General features: G+C 46.9%; 1 protein-coding gene across 1 annotated transcript in view; it reads right to left on the reverse strand.

The window, feature by feature from the left end:
• SUCLG2 (succinate-CoA ligase GDP-forming subunit beta) overlaps positions 1-19343 on the reverse strand; it is a 214270-nt gene that overhangs the window by 133849 nt on the left and 61078 nt on the right. The window contains exons 5-6 of the mRNA XM_073644709.1: positions 4492-4644; positions 2792-2881 (exon numbers count right to left, since the gene is read on the reverse strand). Of these exons, the coding sequence (XP_073500810.1) occupies positions 2792-2881; positions 4492-4644 (243 nt within the window). The remainder of the gene's footprint in view (positions 1-2791; positions 2882-4491; positions 4645-19343) is intronic.

The raw sequence follows: 19343 nt of genomic DNA on the forward strand, positions 1-19343 counted from the left end.
TGTGTATGGAGGTCCTTAGTTTGACGTGTTTACCAGGAACAACCGAACACAACAACATTCGCTCACAGTATGATGCAACATGGCAGCGGACAAGTATCCCCCATCCTTATTCATACAGATTATTATTTCTTTAGATCCCATCTCATCAGATTGCTCTTTTGGATATTATTTATAGGTTGGTTCAGAAAACACCATTTATTTATTTAAATACCATTCTTAAATCTTTAAAAGAAATGTGACAATGTAATATAGCTTAAATACATTTTATATATTAAATCTATATTTTTTACAATTTTTTCATGATTTTTCTAAATATATACATATATATATACACGTATATATATATTATATATACATACATACACACACACACACATATATACACACACATACATATATACTGAAATCTACCAATTTCACACTGATCAGTAGTCCCATTACTAGACTCACACTTCCTTCTTCTGTACAGAAGACTTTTCTGCTGTCTTACTAAAATATACAGTATTACAATAACTTATAACACCTCTATAGACAGCTGATAATATAAAAGCCTCCGTTCACAATAGCTGTCACAGCTCACCTCCTCCCTCCTGTACAATGACTGATAACACCTCTATATACAGTAGATAACACAGGATCCACCATTCACAATAGCTGATGTCACAGCTCACCTCCTCTTCCTCCTGTATAATGACTGACAACACCTCTATATACAGTAGATAACACAGGATCCACCATTCACAATAGGTGATGTCACAGCTCACCTCCTCTTCCTCATGTATAATGACTGATAACACCTCTATATACAATAGATAACACAGGATCCACCATTCACAATAGATGATGTCACAGCTCACCTCCTCTTCCTCCTGTATAATGACTGATAACACCTCTATATACAGTAGATAACACAGGAGCCACCATTCACAATAGGTGATGTCACAGCTCACCTCCTCTTCCTCCTGTATAATGACTGATAACACCTCTATATACAATAGATAACACAGGATCCACCATTCACAATAGGTGATGTCACAGCTCATCTCCTCCTCCTCCCGTACAATGACTGATAACACCTCTCTATACAGTAGATAACACAGGATTCACCATTCACAATAGGTGATGTCACAGCTCACCTCCTCCTCCTCCTGTACAATGACCTTTGCGCAGGTTAGCGCACGCTCAGGTAATGCAATAGGGGCTGTGTCAGACTATTACTGCAGATGTCATGTGCCAAACAGGGATTGGACTTGTAGCCAGTGTGAAAATGGCAAGATTTTATGAAAAAAATTTACATAAAAACCTGATTTAAGCAATAAGGAATGTTCTGATGACACGTTCCCTTTAACCTCTCCAGTCGAGAACCGTTGCTTTATAAAAATTTACGAAAAAAAAAAAAAAAATCTGACGAGTCTTGTTTTATTCAACTGGGAGAATATCTGTTCTTCAAATAAGTACAGTAATATTTCAGAATATTGCGCCTGAAGAAGCAGAAAATCTGTAATAATCCATAATACAAGTACTCCGGGTCTTTAAAACATAAATAATGATAGATCTACAGCAGACGAGATCAAATAAACCTGGCGCGGCTTAGTTATAGGCAGTGCACAGTGTATATATTAAATCACGTTTAAGATGAGCAATGCGTGTTGTCAGGATACTGATACTCGGCTGCTTATGAACAATGAAATTTCTATTCGTATTCCCAGAGCGGAAAAAGAAAAAAAAAAAGTCAAAAAAAGCCACACACAAATAAAACAAAACACACACAGGAGGGGAGAAAAAACGTCTCCATCCAGGTCTGGGAAAGCAGCGACGCAGCGGTGGCAGATGTATCCATCCCCTGGAATTTGTCATCCAACTGCTCCATGATTTCAATTGTTTAAGGTTGACTTGTTGGGTGTAATAATACTTAGGTTATTGATGTGCTGTGGTTTAAGGACGCTCTTGATGTGAGATAACGGCCCCCGGTAGGAGCCGGGGCACCCAGCTACGCTGCTTCACTATAAGACGGCGCGGGAACTCGGATGGAGAACACTCACAGACAAGTGGCACTTGAAAATCAGGTTCTCGTTAACTTCTACGTGTCCGAAGCAAACGGCAGGAAAGAGAATCTAAAGTATATAGCTCGGAATCGATGGGACTTGCATCGATGGAGAATGAGGTCCCTGGAACAGGCGCTCTACTCATCCCTACAAAAGGGTTCCTAAAAAGTGCTCCATTAACTTCTATGGGACTGAGGGACATTGTGTTTCATCAGGGCAATGAATGAATATGTGCACCATCCACACAGGGGACTTTGGGCCCCCATTCTCGGTCACAGCCCCAGCAATCATTCATATATTAACTGACATATGTACTTAAGCAACATTTAAAGGGGGACCTTTCACTAGATCAAAAGTGGTCAGTTTTTGCTTTTATTTCATTCCCGCTGTTCCCCTGAATTTTCAACTTTTCGGTTTTTTTAAATCCGATATACGGATCTAGAGATATTGACCTTTTTATTTAGTGCTAATCTTAATGGTCTTTAGCAAAAGGGGTGTGGCTCCGTATAATTAACAGCCTAGAGACACGCCCCCAAAGAACCACGTGAGCACTGCCCCCTCGGAATGCAGAAGTGAGCACTAAGTAAAAAAAAAAAGGTGCATATCTCTGGAACCGTAAGGCGGATTTAAAAAAAACAAAAAGTGGAGAACTCAGGGGAGCAGCAGGAATAAAATAAGAATAAAATGGACAATTTTAAGTCCTTGATACAGAACAGCGGAGGTAATACAGTAACTGCTCTCCTCACCTGTTGCCTTAGAGGCCCCTTGAATCCCAAATTGTCAGCCATCCGCAACGTCTGGCTGTCCTGTATGCCATCAAATATATCGATTTCCTCCTGTTAAAATAAAAGAATAAAATAGGAAAAGAAGAAGCCAAAATATTTAAGTCAGATGTAAATGAAAAATTAATATGCGCCAATGAATCGGGAGTTGTAACAGGTGCCCGGAGGGTACATCTTAATTATGTCACCAAGCTTTTGAATGAAGCCTTTCCACAACAAGACGGTGGCGCGGTGACAAGACAATCTGACACCACTCGTCACTTCTAATTACCGGGCAGATGGCTTAGACAAACATTCAGCAGCTAATATTTAGGACCGGCTCCAGAATCTTATCGCTGTGTTCATGCCACGACCCAACAATGTTATTACAAAATGCGCTTTAGAGGGGCACGGGGGTGGGGGTGTCTCAGTTTTGCATAGAAGATTATTATATTTAATGCCCAGGAGATTTGACATGAGGAACAAGCAAAATATAAACAATTAAGAGCTCAAATGAGGAATTAAGAAACTATCGCTTTGGGTTCACAACTCCCGATATATCTACATGACATTACAGGACAACGCCAGGGTCGGGGAGAGAGGGGGAGCCCAGGACGTCAGGGCTGCGGGGAGGGGCAGACACGATGCCAGGGCCTCGGGTGGAAAGGGGGGTTTCAGACAACGCCAGGGCCGCAGGGAAGGGGAGAGGGGGGGGGGAGGGCAGGTACAACACCAGGACTGCAGGGAAGGGGGAGGTTTCAGACATGACGCCAGGGCCGTGGGGAAGGAGGGGGTTATCAGACACGACGCCAAGGAAGCGGAGAAAGGGGGGGGGGCTCAGACACGACGCCAAGGCCGCAGGGAAGGGGGGGGGGTTTCAGACACGACGCCAGGGCCGCAGGGAAGGGGGGGGGGGCTCAGACACGACGCCAAGGCCGCAGGGAAGGGGGGGGGGTTTCAGACACGACGCCAGGGCCGCAGGGAAGGGGGAGGTTTCAGACATGACGCCAGGGCCGTGGGGAAGGAGGGGGTTATCAGACACGACGCCAAGGAAGCGGGGAAAGGGGGGGGGGCTCAGACACGACGCCAAGGCCGCAGGGAAGGAGGGGGGTTTCAGACACGACGCCAGGGCCGCAGGGAAGGGGGTTTTCAGACACGACGCCAAGGAAGCGGGGAAAGGGGGGGGGGGCTCAGACACGACGCCAAGGCCGCAGGGAAGGAGGGGGGTTTCAGACACGACGCCAGGGCCGCAGGGAAGGGGGGTTTCAGACACGACGCCAGGGCCGCAGGGAAGGGGGGGGGTTTCAGACACGACGCCAGGGCCGCAGGGAAGGGGGGGGTTTCAGACACAACGCCAGGGCCGCAGGGAAGGAGAGGGGGTGTTCAGACACGACGTCAAGGCCAAGGGAAAGGGGGGAGGTTTCAGATATGATGCCAGGGCCGCGGGGAGAGGCAGACACGACACTTCTGCCATGAATCCGCGACCATTCTGGGAACCGCACTAAATGAATCAGCCTGTAGCAAAGTCTAGACCTCCAGAAGAAAGTAAAGGGTATAAAACCATGAGACTCCTTAGACTCTGCAACCCCAGTTGCAAGGATTTTTTTTTCCCCATGATGTCCACTACTAGCTCCCAAGTTGTAAGAGATTAACAAAAGGGGGGCAAAACACCAATAAGGGCTCACCTTAAAAATTAGTTCCGGGGTTTTTTCAGCTACTTCTTCAATGTCGACTCCACCTTGAGGGCTTCCGACGAGCACGGGACCATTGCAAGCACGGTCCATTAGAATTGCTAAATAAGTTTCTCTGGAGATATCCAGGGCCTCGGCCACCATCACCTAAAAAGTTAATTGCTTAAATTAAAATCCAAGTAGTCCTGAGTCTGCAAATAATCACGACTTTAGCTGTAATTATTAGAATGACACGGACCTTTGCTGATGTCAGCGAAAAAACAGCGTTTGCAGGTGATTTTTTTTTTTTTGTCATTTTCTTCAGATATATATATTTTTTATTATTTCTTACGCCCCCTTCCTGTTCAAGCGGCTTCGAAGATCATTGATGTCTTTACAGTCATCTTTAATGTCTATGGCAGCTAAAGGGATGTTAAGGCAAGTGACTCCCAGATGGAGGTCCCCGGGGATGGATAACTCACAGGAGAATCTAGACACAAGTCCCGTAGGTACCGCACGCATCATTGACTTGGACCAATTACAACAATAACTACAAGGACAATGATTGAGGAGAAGCCCAGGGCACCTACCGGAGCTTGTGCGGATGAAGAGCTAGTGATATCGGGAGAGGAGTTGGTATGTTCTGGGTCTCTACATTTCCTAGAATTAATGACTCCTGGGTTGGACCGCCGCTTGTCAGTCACAGCGGCCAGACACTATACAGTAGTGTATATGTGATAAAGGGGCTTTCTGGGAGTTAAAAAAAAATCCCCAAAAAGTCACAATCTTGTTTTCTGATAATTTTTTTTGCATCTATTTTGCCCCATCCTGACTTTAATTATTGTTTTGTGATGTTCAGGACGTGTCTGCAATTCAATTTCCAGTCCAATGTGACCACTATATGAAAGTTCCTTGGTCAAAAAGATCCATGGTGCGCTCGCAAAGACTGAAAACCGTGCAAGCGCAGTAAAAATTGTGTCTTGTGCTGACTAGTGTTGAGCATTCCGATACTGAAATATCGGGTATCGGCCGATATTCACTGTATCGGAATTCCGATACTTAATTCCGATACTTTTATAATATCGAATACCGGAATCGGAAGTTCCCATAATGCCTGCGCTCTGCAGTGTCTGTGAAGGATGACAAGCTGGATGGCAGCGCTCAGCTGCGATCCAGCTTGTCATCAGAATGCCATCCCAGCGTGGGAGAATTCTCCTGATTGTTTAAAAGCCGGCGCGCGGTAAAAAGCCGCCGGCTTTTAAACAATCACGCAGCCCCATACTGCTTCCCCGCAGCCTCCCACCCCGATCCTCCGCTCCCCTCCCATCCCGATCGTAAGTTAGGACCGGGCGGGGAGCGCAGCACCAAGGAGCGGGGAGTGAAGGACCCGGGCGGGGAAGCCGGCAGTGAAAAGACTTCACCGCCGGCTTTCCCGTTCTGTGCTGCGCTTTCCCGCCGGTTATTTCAAATGAACAGCTGAGGTATCAGGTGATGCCGATCAGCTGTTCATTTGAAGTCGCCGCGTTGCCCTCAGAGGGTTCATGTGAGTTCATGCTTGACTGCATGAACTCACATCAACTTTCCCACGGCCGCACAGGTCAGCCACACCTCCCAGACCCGTCATGATTAGTGTGTGCGGGGGGCGTCTGTGTGTGTGCGGGGGGCGTCTGTGTGTGTGCGGGGGGCGTCTGTGTGTGTGCGGGGGGCGTCTGTGTGTGTGCGGGGGGCGTCTGTGTGTGTGCGGGGGGCGTCTGTGTGTGTGCGGGGGGCGTCTGTGTGTGTGCGGGGGGCGTCTGTGTGTGTGCGGGGGGCGTCTGTGTGTGTGTGCGGGGGGCGTCTGTGTGTGTGTGCGGGGGGCGTCTGTGTGTGTGCGGGGGGCGTCTGTGTGTGTGCGGGGGGCGTCTGTGTGTGTGCGGGGGGCGTCTGTGTGTGTGCGGGGGGCGTCTGTGTGTGTGCGGGGGGCGTCTGTGTGTGTGCGGGGGGCGTCTGTGTGTGTGCGGGGGGCGTCTGTGTGTGTGCGGGGGGCGTCTGTGTGTGTGCGGGGGGTGTCTGTGTGTGTGCGGGGGGTGTCTGTGTGTGTGCGGGGGGTGTCTGTGTGTGTGCGGGGGGTGTCTGTGTGTGTGCGGGGGGTGTCTGTGTGTGTGCGGGGGGTGTCTGTGTGTGTGCGGGGGGTGTCTGTGTGTGTGCGGGGGGTGTCTGTGTGTGTGCGGGGGGTGTCTGTGTGTGTGCGGGGGGTGTCTGTGTGTGTGCGGGGGGTGTCTGTGTGTGTGCGGGGGGTGTCTGTGTGTGTGCGGGGGGTGTCTGTGTGTGTGCGGGGGGTGTCTGTGTGTGTGCGGGGGGTGTCTGTGTGTGTGCGGGGGGTGTCTGTGTGTGTGCGGGGGGTGTCTGTGTGTGTGCGGGGGGTGTCTGTGTGTGTGCGGGGGGTGTCTGTGTGTGTGCGGGGGGTGTCTGTGTGTGTGCGGGGGGTGTCTGTGTGTGCGGGGGGTGTCTGTGTGTGCGGGGGTGTCTGTGTGTGCGGGGGGTGTCTGTGTGTGCGGGGGGTGTCTGTGTGCGGGGTGTCTGTGTGATGTGTCTGTGCGTGCAGGCAGACATAGGCCGATGTGACACTACTACTCCCATCGGCCTATGTCTGTCGCCCGTCCACTCGTGCCAGCAGGATCAGCTCGATGGGAGCAGTAGTTCCCATCAGCCTGATCCTGCTATTTAAATTGCCCTACTGTGTCCCCAATAAATTTTAAATACATGTCATTGGTGGCCAGTGGTTACCTAAAAGAAATTAGTTCATACATTACCTGTCCCCGCCGATCGCCACCTAAAATAAAGTAAAAAATAAAAAACTACACCTATACTCACCTAGACACCTAATTCCCCGAAGCCATCGATCTCTTGTAATAAAATATAAAATAATAAACCACAACCTTATCCTTACCCCTCCGTAGCAGTCCACGAGTGTCCCACGAAGATCTCCAGTTCAGAGCAGCCACATAGAATGTGACCGCTCTGAACCGCTGCCGCCGCTAGAATGACGGGGCCGTAAGGGTTCACCGGAGTTCAGGCAGCGCTGCTCCGGTTAGCTCCTTTACGGCACTGCTGTATCGTGAGAAATTCCCACGGTACAGCACTGCCGTAAAGGAGGTCTCCGGAGCTGCGCTGCCTGAATGCACTCCGGTGACCTCAGTCAGTGGCTCCCGCTGCCGGGAGCGGACGTGTTCCCGGCAGTGTGAGCTTACAGCAGCCATGCACAGCTGTCACCATCTCCAGATGTGACAGCTGTGCATGGGAGATCAGCGCAGGAACGTGGACAGGTAACTATTTTTTTTTTTAGTAAACTAAGAATTAAATAAAATGGTGTGTTTTATTTCAAATAAATTATTTTTTTCTGGGTGTAGTGTGTTTTTTCTTTTTAACACTTTGTAGGTTAGTAATGGGGGTGTCATATAGACGGCCATCATTACTAACCTGGGCTTCATGGCAGCTGGCGCTGACATGAACCCCACCACTATTACCCCCTGCCACCGCACAGGGCAGCGTGGAAGAGCGAGGCTAAGTGCCAGAGTTGGCGCATCCTATGGATGCGCCATTTCTGGGGCGGCTGACGGCTGGTGTTTCTAGCCTGGGAGGGGGCCAATATTCATGGCACCCTTCCTGAGCTATTAATATCAGCCCCCAGCTGTCTGCCTAGCCTTTGCTAGCTATTAAAATAGGGGGGACCCCACGTCATTTTTTTTGGGGGGGTCCCCCATTTTAATAGCTAGTAAAGGCTAGGTATTCAGCTGGGGGCTGATATTAGTAGCCTGGGAAGCTCCGTGGGTTTTACCCCCTTCCCAGGCTTCAAACATCTGCCCCAGCCGTCTGCTTAACCTCCGCTAGAGACTAAAATTATGGGGGATCCCACGCCATTTTTTTTTTAAATAAATCCTTTATTTTAACACTAAATGACATTTGAGGACTTAATAAAGATGCAGTCCCTAAATTATTATTTATTTTTTAAAAATTTTTCCCAAACTTTTGACGTGGGCTTCGCCATATTTTTGTATGCCAGCCAGGTACAGCATCCAGCTTCTATGAACGCGCCATTTTCCGGGGCGGCTGCGGACTGCAATTTTCAGCGGGGGGGGGGGGGGGGGGGGGGGGGGGGCAGAAAGCTTGGGCCTCCCTGCGCTGCAGATTCCATCCCCCAGCTGCCTAGTTGTACCTGGCTGGACACAAAAATAGGGAGAAGCTCCACGTTTTTTTTTTTTTAATTATTTCATGAAATTCATGGAATAATAAGAAAAAAAGGGCTTCCCTATATTGTTGTGTCCGGCTAGGTACAAATAGACAGCTGGTGGTTGGGGGCAGCCCTTCCTGCCTGCCTGTACCTGGCTGGACACAAATATAGTGTGAAGCCCACGTCAATTTTTTTTTAATTATTTCAGAATTCATGAAATAATTTAAAAAAAATTATGTGGGGCTTCGCCCTATATTTGTGTCCAGCCAGGTACAGCAGGCAGGAACGGGCTGCCCCCAACCACCAGCTGCCTATTGTACCTAGCCGGACACAACAATATAGGGAAGCCCTTTTTTTCTTAATTATTCCATGAATTTCATGAAATAATTAAAAAAAAAAATGCGTGGGGCTTCGCCCTATTTTTGTGCCCAGCCAGATACAACTAGGCAGCTGGGGGCTGGAATCCGCAGCGCAGGGAGGCCCAAGCTTTCTGGCCCCCCCCCGCTGCAAATTGCAGTCCGCAGCCGCCCCAGAAAATGGCGCGTTCATAGAAGCGCCATCTTCTGGCGCTGTACCAACTCATCCAGGGCCCTGGTGCGGTGGCTCACTGGGTAATAAAGGGGTTAAGGCCAGCTTGGCATTATCAGCTGGCCCCTAAGCCCGAATCATGGGGTCACAGCCAATATTAGACATGACCACCATGAATTTCTAGTAAAGTATTTAAAAAAACACAACACCCAGAAAAAGTCCTTTAATTGAAATAAACACACAATTCTTTATTGTTCTAAATTAAACCATACTTACCATCCAGCCTGTCATCCCGCAGACACTGAGAAGCGCAGGCATACTTCCACTCCTCAGTGTCTGGCTGTGACGGCATCCAGATGAGCCGAGGTCATGTCCAATGAACTCAGCTCACCTCATGTACGTCACTGACAGCGTGGGAAAATCTCCTGCACTCAGCACTTCAGCGTGAGAATTTTCCCACGCTGTCAGTGACGTGCATGAGGTGAGCTGAGTTCATTGGACATGAACTCGGCTCATCTGGATGACGTCACAGCCAGACACGTCACAGAGAGACACTGAGGAGCGCAAGCATGCCTGCGCTTCTCAGTGTCTGCGGGATGACAGGCTGGATGGCAGCTTTGCTGCGGTCCAGCTGTCATCTCGATGTAGCAGAGCTGGAGCTGTCCTGGGAACCATCGAAAGGTAAGGATGAGGTTGCTTTATTATTTTTCTTTTATTGCAGGAGATCGTTGGCTTCAGCTGGAATGGGCGTGATGGTAAGTATGGTTTAATTTAGAACAATAAAGAATTGTGTCTTTATTTCAATTAAAGGACTTTACTCTGGGTGTTTGTGTTTTCTTTTAACTTTGACTATGGGGTTAGTAATGGGGGTGTCTTATTAGACGCCTCTCCATTACTAACCTGGGCTTGATGTCAGCTGGCATTATAAGCTGACCATCAACCCCAACCCTATTACCCCCTGCCACCGCACCAGGGCAGCGTGGAGAGCGAGGCTAAGTGCCAGAATTGGCGCATCCTATGGATGCGCCATTATTGGGGCGGCTGACGGCTGGTGTTTCTAGCCTGGGAGGGGGCCAATATTCATGGCACCCTTCCTGGGCTATTAATATCAGCCCCCAGCTGTCTGCCTAGCCTGTGCTAGCTATTAAATTAGGGGGACCCACGTTATTTTTTTGGGGGGGTTCCCCCATTTTAATAGCTAGTAAAGGCTAGGTATTCAGCTGGGGGCTGATATTAGTAGCCTGGGAAGCTCCGTGGGTATTACCCCCTTCCCAGGCTTCAAACATTTGCCCCAGCTGTCTGCTTAACCTCCGCTAGAGCCTAAAAATTAAGGGGAACCCCACGCCAATTTTTTTTTTAAATAAATCCTTTATTTTAACACTAAATGACAAGTACAGTAATCAACACTGTCACTGTACTTCATATATATGTGACTGACATGTTTCTATCTATCTAATCTATGTGTGATTCTCTATTCCTTCTATTCTAAATTGTCGGGTACAGATGCTGAATTGCCGGCCGGCTTTCTTAAAGAGAACGGTGCTGAAAACACTATTATTTTTTTAAATAAATCCTTTACACTAAATGACAAGTACAGTAAGCAACACTGTCACTGTACTTCATATATATGTGACTGACATGTTTCTATCTATCTAATCTATGTGTGAAGCTCTATTCTGTCTGTTATAAATTGTCGGGTACAGATGCTGAATTGCCGGCCGGCTTTTTTAAAGAGACGGTGCACGAAAACACTAATATTTTTTTAATAAATCCTTACACTAAATGACAAGTTCTGTAAGCAACACTGTCACTGTACTTCTTATATATGTGATTGACATGTTTCTATCTATCTAATCTATGTGTGATTCTCTATTCTGTCTGTTATAAATTGTCGGGTACAGATGCTGAATTGCCGGCCGGCTTTTTAAAGAGACGGTGCCCGAAAACACTAATATTTTTTTTAATAAATCCTTTACACTAAATGACAAGTACAGTAAGCAACACTGTCACTGTACTTCATATATATATGACTGACATGTTTCTAACTATCTAATCTATGTGTGAAGCTCTATTCTTTCTGTTGTAAATTGTCGGGTACCGGTGAATGCCGCTGATGAATTGCCGGCTTTTCATGTCATTCTACATTATTCTTAGTTGTTTTACTTCATGTAGAATTAACCTACAAGGAAAGAAAGGGTTTATTTTCATTCCGATATTTGTGTCCCATTGACTTGCATTGGTTTCCGGTATCGGAATCGGCGATATCCGATACTTTTTGAGTATCGGCCCGATCCAATCCGATACGATATTTCCTGATATCGGAAGGTATCGCTCAACACTAGTGCTGACACATGTATGTGACGTACATGAAAGATGTAGGCCGGAGATTGGGTGCAGCAATTACGGCAGGTGATCGCCATCATCATAACAGCAGGGATGAGGTCACAGGACTACTGTCGGAATAAAAGTATCAGTATTTTGTGCCAAATTGTTCAAAATTCAGCACGCGATTCATGAACTTTGTGCAAAATCAAAAATAATTTTTACTTTAATTCTACATTCTTTTTTAGGCTCTTTAGCACAAAAAGTTGCAAAATTTGCAGAAAAAGTTCAGATTTAAATTTAGCCACAAGTCAAAAATTTTCAGAACTGTTTAACAAGTTGCAATTGATAAAATCAGTAGAAAACTTCTGGAGACCCCAAAGCCTGACGGCAATGACTACTGACATTCTAAAAAATAAATAAATATTATAATAAATATATATATCTCCTGCATAAAACAGACTTGAAAGTAGATGCAAATTAAATGAAGACTAATTCGTAAATAAACAGGAAAAACAATCAAAAACTATGCAAAAAAAAAAGAAGTAATTATTTGGGTCTTCAGAGTCTGGACTACTTAAGCGTCCTAAAGACTAGGGATGAGTGGATTCATGAATGTTTGAGGTCTACCTAACTTTAGTCCAAAGTTCGGTTCAGGTCCAGGACTGTACCTGAACCCCAAAGAAGTCAATGGAGACCCGAATTTTAATGCAGTAAAATGGTCGTAGTAAGGGCTAGGGGGTTCGTTCCCGCTCTGTCTCTTTCTACACTAAAACAGATTTCTGGGAGAAGTCCAAGTTCGAAATTGAGCACTGGACACTTGCTGTCTGGTACAAACCCCGGACTTTACAGTTCCAGTTCGCTCATCTCTAATAGAGACGGGTGACCCCCCCCCCCCCCCGAAAGTGAATGTGACGTACTGATCATGGTGTTTCATTCGCTAGAGGCATCTTATAAAGCAGGAGGAGCTGAGCAGAGTGATAGATACTTTATATAACGGTGGAGTCACACATGACTAAGTTGATCACTGATTAGAACCACCTACTGGACTTATAAGCTCAATTTAAGAAGAAAATTTGTTTCAAAAAAGGAAAGGAAAAAAATAATTCAAATATATATTATACAGTACAGACCAAAAGTTTGGACACACCATCTCATTTAAAGATTTTTCTGTATTTTCATGACTATGAAAATTGTACATTCACACTGAAGGCATCAAAACTATGATTTAACACATGTGGAATTATATACTTAACAAAAAAGTGTGAAACAACTGAAAATATGTGTTATATTCAAGGTTCTTCAAAGTAGCCACCTTTTGCTTTGATGACTGCTTTGCACACTCTTGGCATTCTCTTGATGAGCTTCAAGAGGTAGTCACCGGAAATGGTTTTCACTTCACAGGTGTGCCCCGTCAGGTTTAATAAGAGGGATTTCTTGCCTTATAAATGGGGTTGGGACCATCAGTTGTGTTGTGCAGAAGTCAGGTGGATACACAGCTGATAGTCCTACTGAATAGACTGTTAGAATTTGTATTATGGCAAGAAAAAAGCAGCTAAGTAAAGAAAAACAAGTGGCCATCATTACTTTAAGAAATGAAGGTCAGTCAGTCCGAAAAATTGGGCAAACTTTGAATGTGTCCCCAAGTGCAGTTGCATAAACCATCAAGCACTACAAAGAAACTGGCTCACATGAGGACCGCCCCAGGAAAGGAAGACCAAGAGTCACCTCTGCTTCTGAGGATAAGTTTATCCGAGTCACCAGCCTCAGAAATCGCAGGTTAACAGCAGCTCAGATTAGAGACCAGGTCAATGCTACACAGAGTTCTAGCAGCAGACACATCACTACAACAACTGCTAAGAGGAGACTTTGTGCAGCAGGCCTTCATGGTAAAATAGCTGCTAGGAAACCACTGCTAAGTACAGGCAACAAGCAGAAGAGACTTGTTTGGGCTAAAGAACACAAGGAATGGACATTAGACCAGTGGAAATCTGTGCTTTGGTCTGATGAGTCCAAATTTGAGATCTTTGGTTCCAACCACCGTGTTTTTGTGCGACGCAGAAAAGGTGAACGGATGGACTCTACATGCTTGGTTCCCACCGTGAAGCATGGAGGAGGAGGTGTGATGGTGTGGGGGTGCTTCGCTGGTAACACTGTAGGGGATTTATTCAAAAGACGTAGTTACTTACTGGTAACGGGATTTCTCGGAACCCATGACGGCACCACGGAGAGGGGATCCGCCCTTCAAGGACAGGAAACCTACAGATAAAAAGGGCGGCACCTCTCTCCCGCATCAGTTGTTTACAGAGCACAGAGAGGACCGCCAGGTTAGTAACACAAATTTTAACATTTCCCTTAAAAAGGAGCTTGCCAGACACACTCTGTGACTAAACATAGGTAATAAATAAATGTGCACACCCATGTGTGAAGGGAGGGAATGTACGGGTGCCGTCATGGGTTCCGAGAAATCCCGTTACCGGTAAGTAACTACGTCTTTCTCTTTCCCCATGACGGCACCACGGAGAGATTTGCAGAGAAGTGCTGTCTAGGGAGGAACCACCGCCTCCAGAACCCTTCTGCCAAAGGTAAGGTCCGAGGAAGAGGTTAGATCCAGCCGATAGTGCTTAAAGAATGTAGAAGGGGAAGACCAGGCTGCAGCTCTACATATCTGATCGATTGAAGCCCCAGCTTTCTCCGCCCAGGAGGCTGCCACTGCCCTAGTCGAGTGAGCCTTTAAATCCTCTGGCGCGGTTTCACGCTTGAGGAGTAAGCCAGGGAGATGGCGTCCCTTATCCACCTTGCCAGGGTGCTCTTAGAAGCCTTCCGTCCCTTCCGAGATCCCTGGAAGCACACAAAAAGAGACCCATCCTTCCTACACTCCTGTGTGGCCTCTAAGTACTGGATGATGCACCTCCTGACATCTAAGGTGTGAAGGGCGTCTTCCTCCTTGTTTTTTGTGTTTGAGCAAAAGGAAGGGAGGGTGACCTCCTGCGACCTGTGGAAAAGTGAACCCACCTTAGGAAGGTATGCTGGGTCAGTCCCAAGTGTCACCCTGTCGTCTAGAATTTGCATAAAGGGGGGCCCCGCTGATAAGGCTTGTATGTCGCTAACCCTACGAGCCGATGTGAGGGCTACTAGAAGGGATGTCTTAAGAGATAGGATTTTAAGGGATATATCCGCTAGAGGTTCAAAGGGACGCTTGGTCAGGGCTGAAAGAACTAAATTTAAGTCGCAAGGAGGAGCATTCCGGGAGGGGATGGGCCTGGACCTATGAGATGCCCTGATGAATCTGGAGATCAACCTATCCCTGGCCAGGTCGCAGTTATATAGGGCTCCAGTGCCGCCACCTGAACCTTTAGAGTGCTTGTGGCCAACCCCCGCTCCAACCCCTTTTGAAGGAACTCCAAGATGGCAGTAACGGGGGCCTCCCCTAATACTTTCAAACCCGTGAATGAGAGGTTTTAGCCTCATCTTCCCTGATTTTCCTCAGAACCGCCAGGATGAGAGCAATCGGAGGAAAGGCATACGCTAGCTGGTGGTTCCATGGGATTGAGAAGGCATCTAGTGCTGCTGGGTTCCCCTTGGGGTCGACTTGAACAGAACATGTCCACTTTTTTGTTTTGCCAGTTGGCGAATAGGTCTATGGAGGAGTTCCCCCAAGCCCTCGTGATTTGGTTGAACACTAGCTGATTCAGCTCCCACTCGCCCTGTTTCAGCTGGGTCCTGCTCAGGAAGTCTGCCGTGGTATTCTCTGTCCCTTTTATGTGGAGTGCCGATAGGGACTCTAGATTGTTCTCTGCTACCTGGAGGATGGAACTTGACACTTGTAGAAGAGAATGGGACCGAGTCCCCCCCTGGCGATTTAAGTATGCCACCACTACCTTGTTGTCCGAAAAAACTCTTACATGATGCCCCCGTAGAGTGTTTAAGAATTCTAAGAAAGCATATTTTACCGCCAGAAGTTCCCTCATGTTGGAAGATACCCCTTCCGAATCCTTTGACCAGACTCCATGAGCTACCTGGTCGTTTAGATGAGCCCCCCACCCCTTGGGGCTTGCATCTGTCGTTAGGACCTGTGACACTGATATTGTCCATGGAACGCCTCTGGCTAAATTGTCCCCCTCTGTCCACCATGTCAGGGAAAGCAAGGTTTTTGATGATAAAGTGAGCCGACCTTCTAAGTGCCCTCTTAGTGACCTTTCCGCCCCCAAGATTTCCCATTGTAAGTCCCTGGTGTGCAACGGAGCCCAGCGGACCCCCGGGATGCAGGCAGTCATGGAACCTAGGAGGGACATTGCTCCTCGCAGAGTCATATAGGGATGGCTCTTTACAATGGGATGCTCGGGCCATCATACTCTGGATTTTCCCCGCCGGGAGACGGCATTCCTGATTCCTCAAATCTAATAGGATACCCAAGTACTCTTGCACTTGATCTGGCTCCAACCTGGATTTTTTTAGATTCAGAAGCCAGCCTAAATTCGACAAGGAACCCATGACTTTTGCTAGATAGTCCTTGCAATGGTTGAACGAGTTGCCTATTATAAGCAGATCGTCCAGGTACGGGATTATCAGGATGTTCTGCTCCCTCAGATGGGCCATAACCTCTGCCACTATCTTTGTGAAGACCCTTGGGGCTATCGCTAACCCGAAGGGAAGAGACGCATATTGGTAGTGTTTGATTATGCCCTTCAGCGGTATCGCTACTCTCAGGAATTTCCGGTAGTCTCTGTGTATGGGGACATCATAATAGGCGTCCTTCAGATCCATGACAGCCATAAAACAGTCTGGGAACAACAATTTCACTGATGTTTTTATTGATTCCATCTTGAACGATTGTACCTTTAGAAATCTTTTCAATTTTTTTAGGTTCACAATAGTCCTGAATGTTCCGTCCGTTTTTTTTCTGAGAAACAGAGGGGAGTAGAATCCTTCGCCTTCCTCCTGAGCTGGGACTTCCTGAAGGACTGCTTTGCCTACTAGGCCTAGAACCTCCTGTTCTAGAGCCAGTTGTTCTACCCCTGAAGACGTCACGGGGGTTATGACGAAATTTGGACCGGGAATGGAGAGGAACTGGAATCTTAGTCCTGATTTTATCAGGTCTAAAATCCAACGACTGTTTGAAATTTTTTCCCAGGCCGGGAGGAAATGGAGAAGTCCCCCCCCCCACCAGGGGCTGCCTTTCATTGGGCGGGTTTCCTATTGTCACTGAGGGGCCTGTTAAACATAAACCCCTTGGCCTTTTTTTGTCTCCTGTCCTCCCACCTGTCCTGGTCTTTGGGGGGTTTTCTCCACATGAATTTCCTGCTCCGAAAGGATTTCCTAAATGAAGTACCGGAGAGGACCGGGAAGCGTTTTTTGTTGTCCCCGGCTTTGTCAAGGATATCGTCCAGGGTAGATCCGAATAGGAATTCCCCCTCGCAAGGGATGGAGCACAGCCTAGACTTTGTTTGGAGGTCGCCCGGCCAGCATTTGAGCCAGAGGGCCCGTCTAGCTGCGTTAGAAAAACTCCCAGCCCTGGCGGCCAGTCTGACGGAGTCGGCTGAGGCGTCAGCCAGAAAAGCTGCTGCGCCCTTCATTACTGGGATGGAGCCTATTATGTTAACCCTTGATGTTTTATTTTTTAATTGCGTTTCCAGCTGGTCCAGCCAGATCATTAAAGATCTGGCTGTGCATGTGGCTGCCACCGCGGGTTTTAGCCCCCCCTGCCGCCTCCCAAGCTCCTTTCAGAAAGGAGTCTACTTTTTTGTCCACTGGGTCTTTCAGCACCCCCATGTCTTCGAATGGCAGGGAAATTTTTTTTAGAGGCCTTGGCTATTGCTACGTCTATTTTAGGCGCCTTCCCCCAGAAGGAGCATAGTGGGTCCTCGAAGAGGTATTTCCTTTTGGGCGACAACAATCCTTTCCTCTCCGTTTTTTTCCATTCCCTCTTAATCAGAGAGTGTACTTTATCATTAAGAGGGAAGGATCTCCTTTTCTTCTGTTCCAGGCCACTAAACATTATATCCTGGACTGATTTTTTTAGGGCGAGGATCTAAGAACCCCATAGTGGACCTAACTGCTTTAATCAAACTATCGGTTCCATCTACACTGTGTTCCAAATTATTATGCAAATAATATTTTCTCAGATTTTCCCAATTTACCTATATGAATTGCAGTCATTGTAATTTTCCAGTCAAATAACTATTAGAGTACAATTGAAAGGTTTTTGTACAAACTGCCTATGATAACAGTATATTTTTAAAAAAATAAAACACTCAAACTGCACTCAAAATGCATTTTCCAAATTATTATGCACAGCAGAGTTTTTAACCTTTTCATTTTAATAAAGAACAAAAAATTGTCATTTTTGAAATTATAAGCATTAGCAGGTTATTACAAACTGAAATCAAACAGTTTTCAACTCAAAACTTTATTCTAGGTGATGTTACATTTGCACATAGGACCCCTTGTTCGAAAGGAGCTTCTGAACTCTCTCGTCCATTGAATTTGTCAGGTTTTGGATGGTTTCTGCTTCAATTGTTTTGCATGAGGACAGAATACCCTCCCAGAGCTGTTGCTTAGATGTGAACTGCCTCCCGCCATCATAGACACTCCTTTTGATGATGCTCCAGAGGTTCTCAATGGGGTTGAGGTCAGGGGAGCATGGGGGCCACACCATAAGTTTTTCCCCTTTTATGCCCATAGCAGCCAGAGATGCCGATGTGTTATGTGCAGCATGAGACGGTGCATTATCATGCATGAAAATGATCTTGCTGCGCAATGCACGGTTCTTCTTCTTGAACCATGGCAGGAAGTGCTGTTTGAGAAACTCCACATACATTATGGAGTTCATCTTTACCCCTTCAGGGATCCTAAAGGGGCCGACAATCTCTCTCCCCATGATTCCAGCCCAAAACATTACTCCACCTTCTCCTTGTTGGCGCCGTAGCCGTGTTTGCATGGGGTGTCCATCAACCAGCCATCCTCCACTCCATCCATCTGGACCATCGAGCGTTGCACGGCACTCATCCGTGAACAAAACAGTTTTGAAATCAGTCTTCATGTAATGTTTGGCCCACTGGAGCCGTTTATGCTTGTGTGCAGTGGATAGAGGAGGTCGACAGGATGGCATATGCACAGCTGCAAACCTCTGAAGGACCCTGCACCTTGTTGTTCGGGGGACGTTGGACGCACTAGCAGCTTCAAAAACTTGTCTGCTGCTATGACAAGGCTTTTTTGCCGCTGCTCTTTTAACCTGACGTAATTGCCTGTAGGAAAGAGTCCTCAATTTTCCCTTATCAGCACGCACACGTGTGTATTGTGAATCAGCTACATACTTCTTGATTGTGCGATGATCAGGATGAAGTGTCTTGGCAATGTTGATTGTAGTCATACCTTGACCTAAACACTCCACAATTTGTTGCTTCTCAGCAGCCGACACATCCTTTTTCTTTCCCATTTTGGCAGAAAATGTAGGCTGCTTAATAATGTGGGACAGCCTTCTTAAGTAGTCTTGTCTTTCATTGGACACACCTGCCAAACTAATTAGCACAGGTGTCTGCAATTGCTTACAGTGATATAAAGAGCCCTGACACACATCACCATCAATGAGTTTAACTGACAAACAAAAAAATTCTTACCTTATCACTCCTAAACACTTTTTGCATAATAATTTGGAACACAGTGTATAGGGAAACAGCTACGACCCCCATCCCCAGAAGATGACGAAGACGATGAGCAGAATGAATCGGAGACTACCCCCTCCTCGTCTGAACTACTATATTCTGACACCGGGGATAGGTGTCTGGTTTTCCCTTGTTGCTCCCCC

The sequence above is a fragment of the Phyllobates terribilis genome, unplaced genomic scaffold, assembly GCF_046119375.1.
Source record: "Phyllobates terribilis strain yellow unplaced genomic scaffold, ASM4611937v1 Scaffold_8__6_contigs__length_399053987, whole genome shotgun sequence".
Classification (NCBI taxonomy): Eukaryota; Metazoa; Chordata; class Amphibia; order Anura; family Dendrobatidae; genus Phyllobates; species Phyllobates terribilis.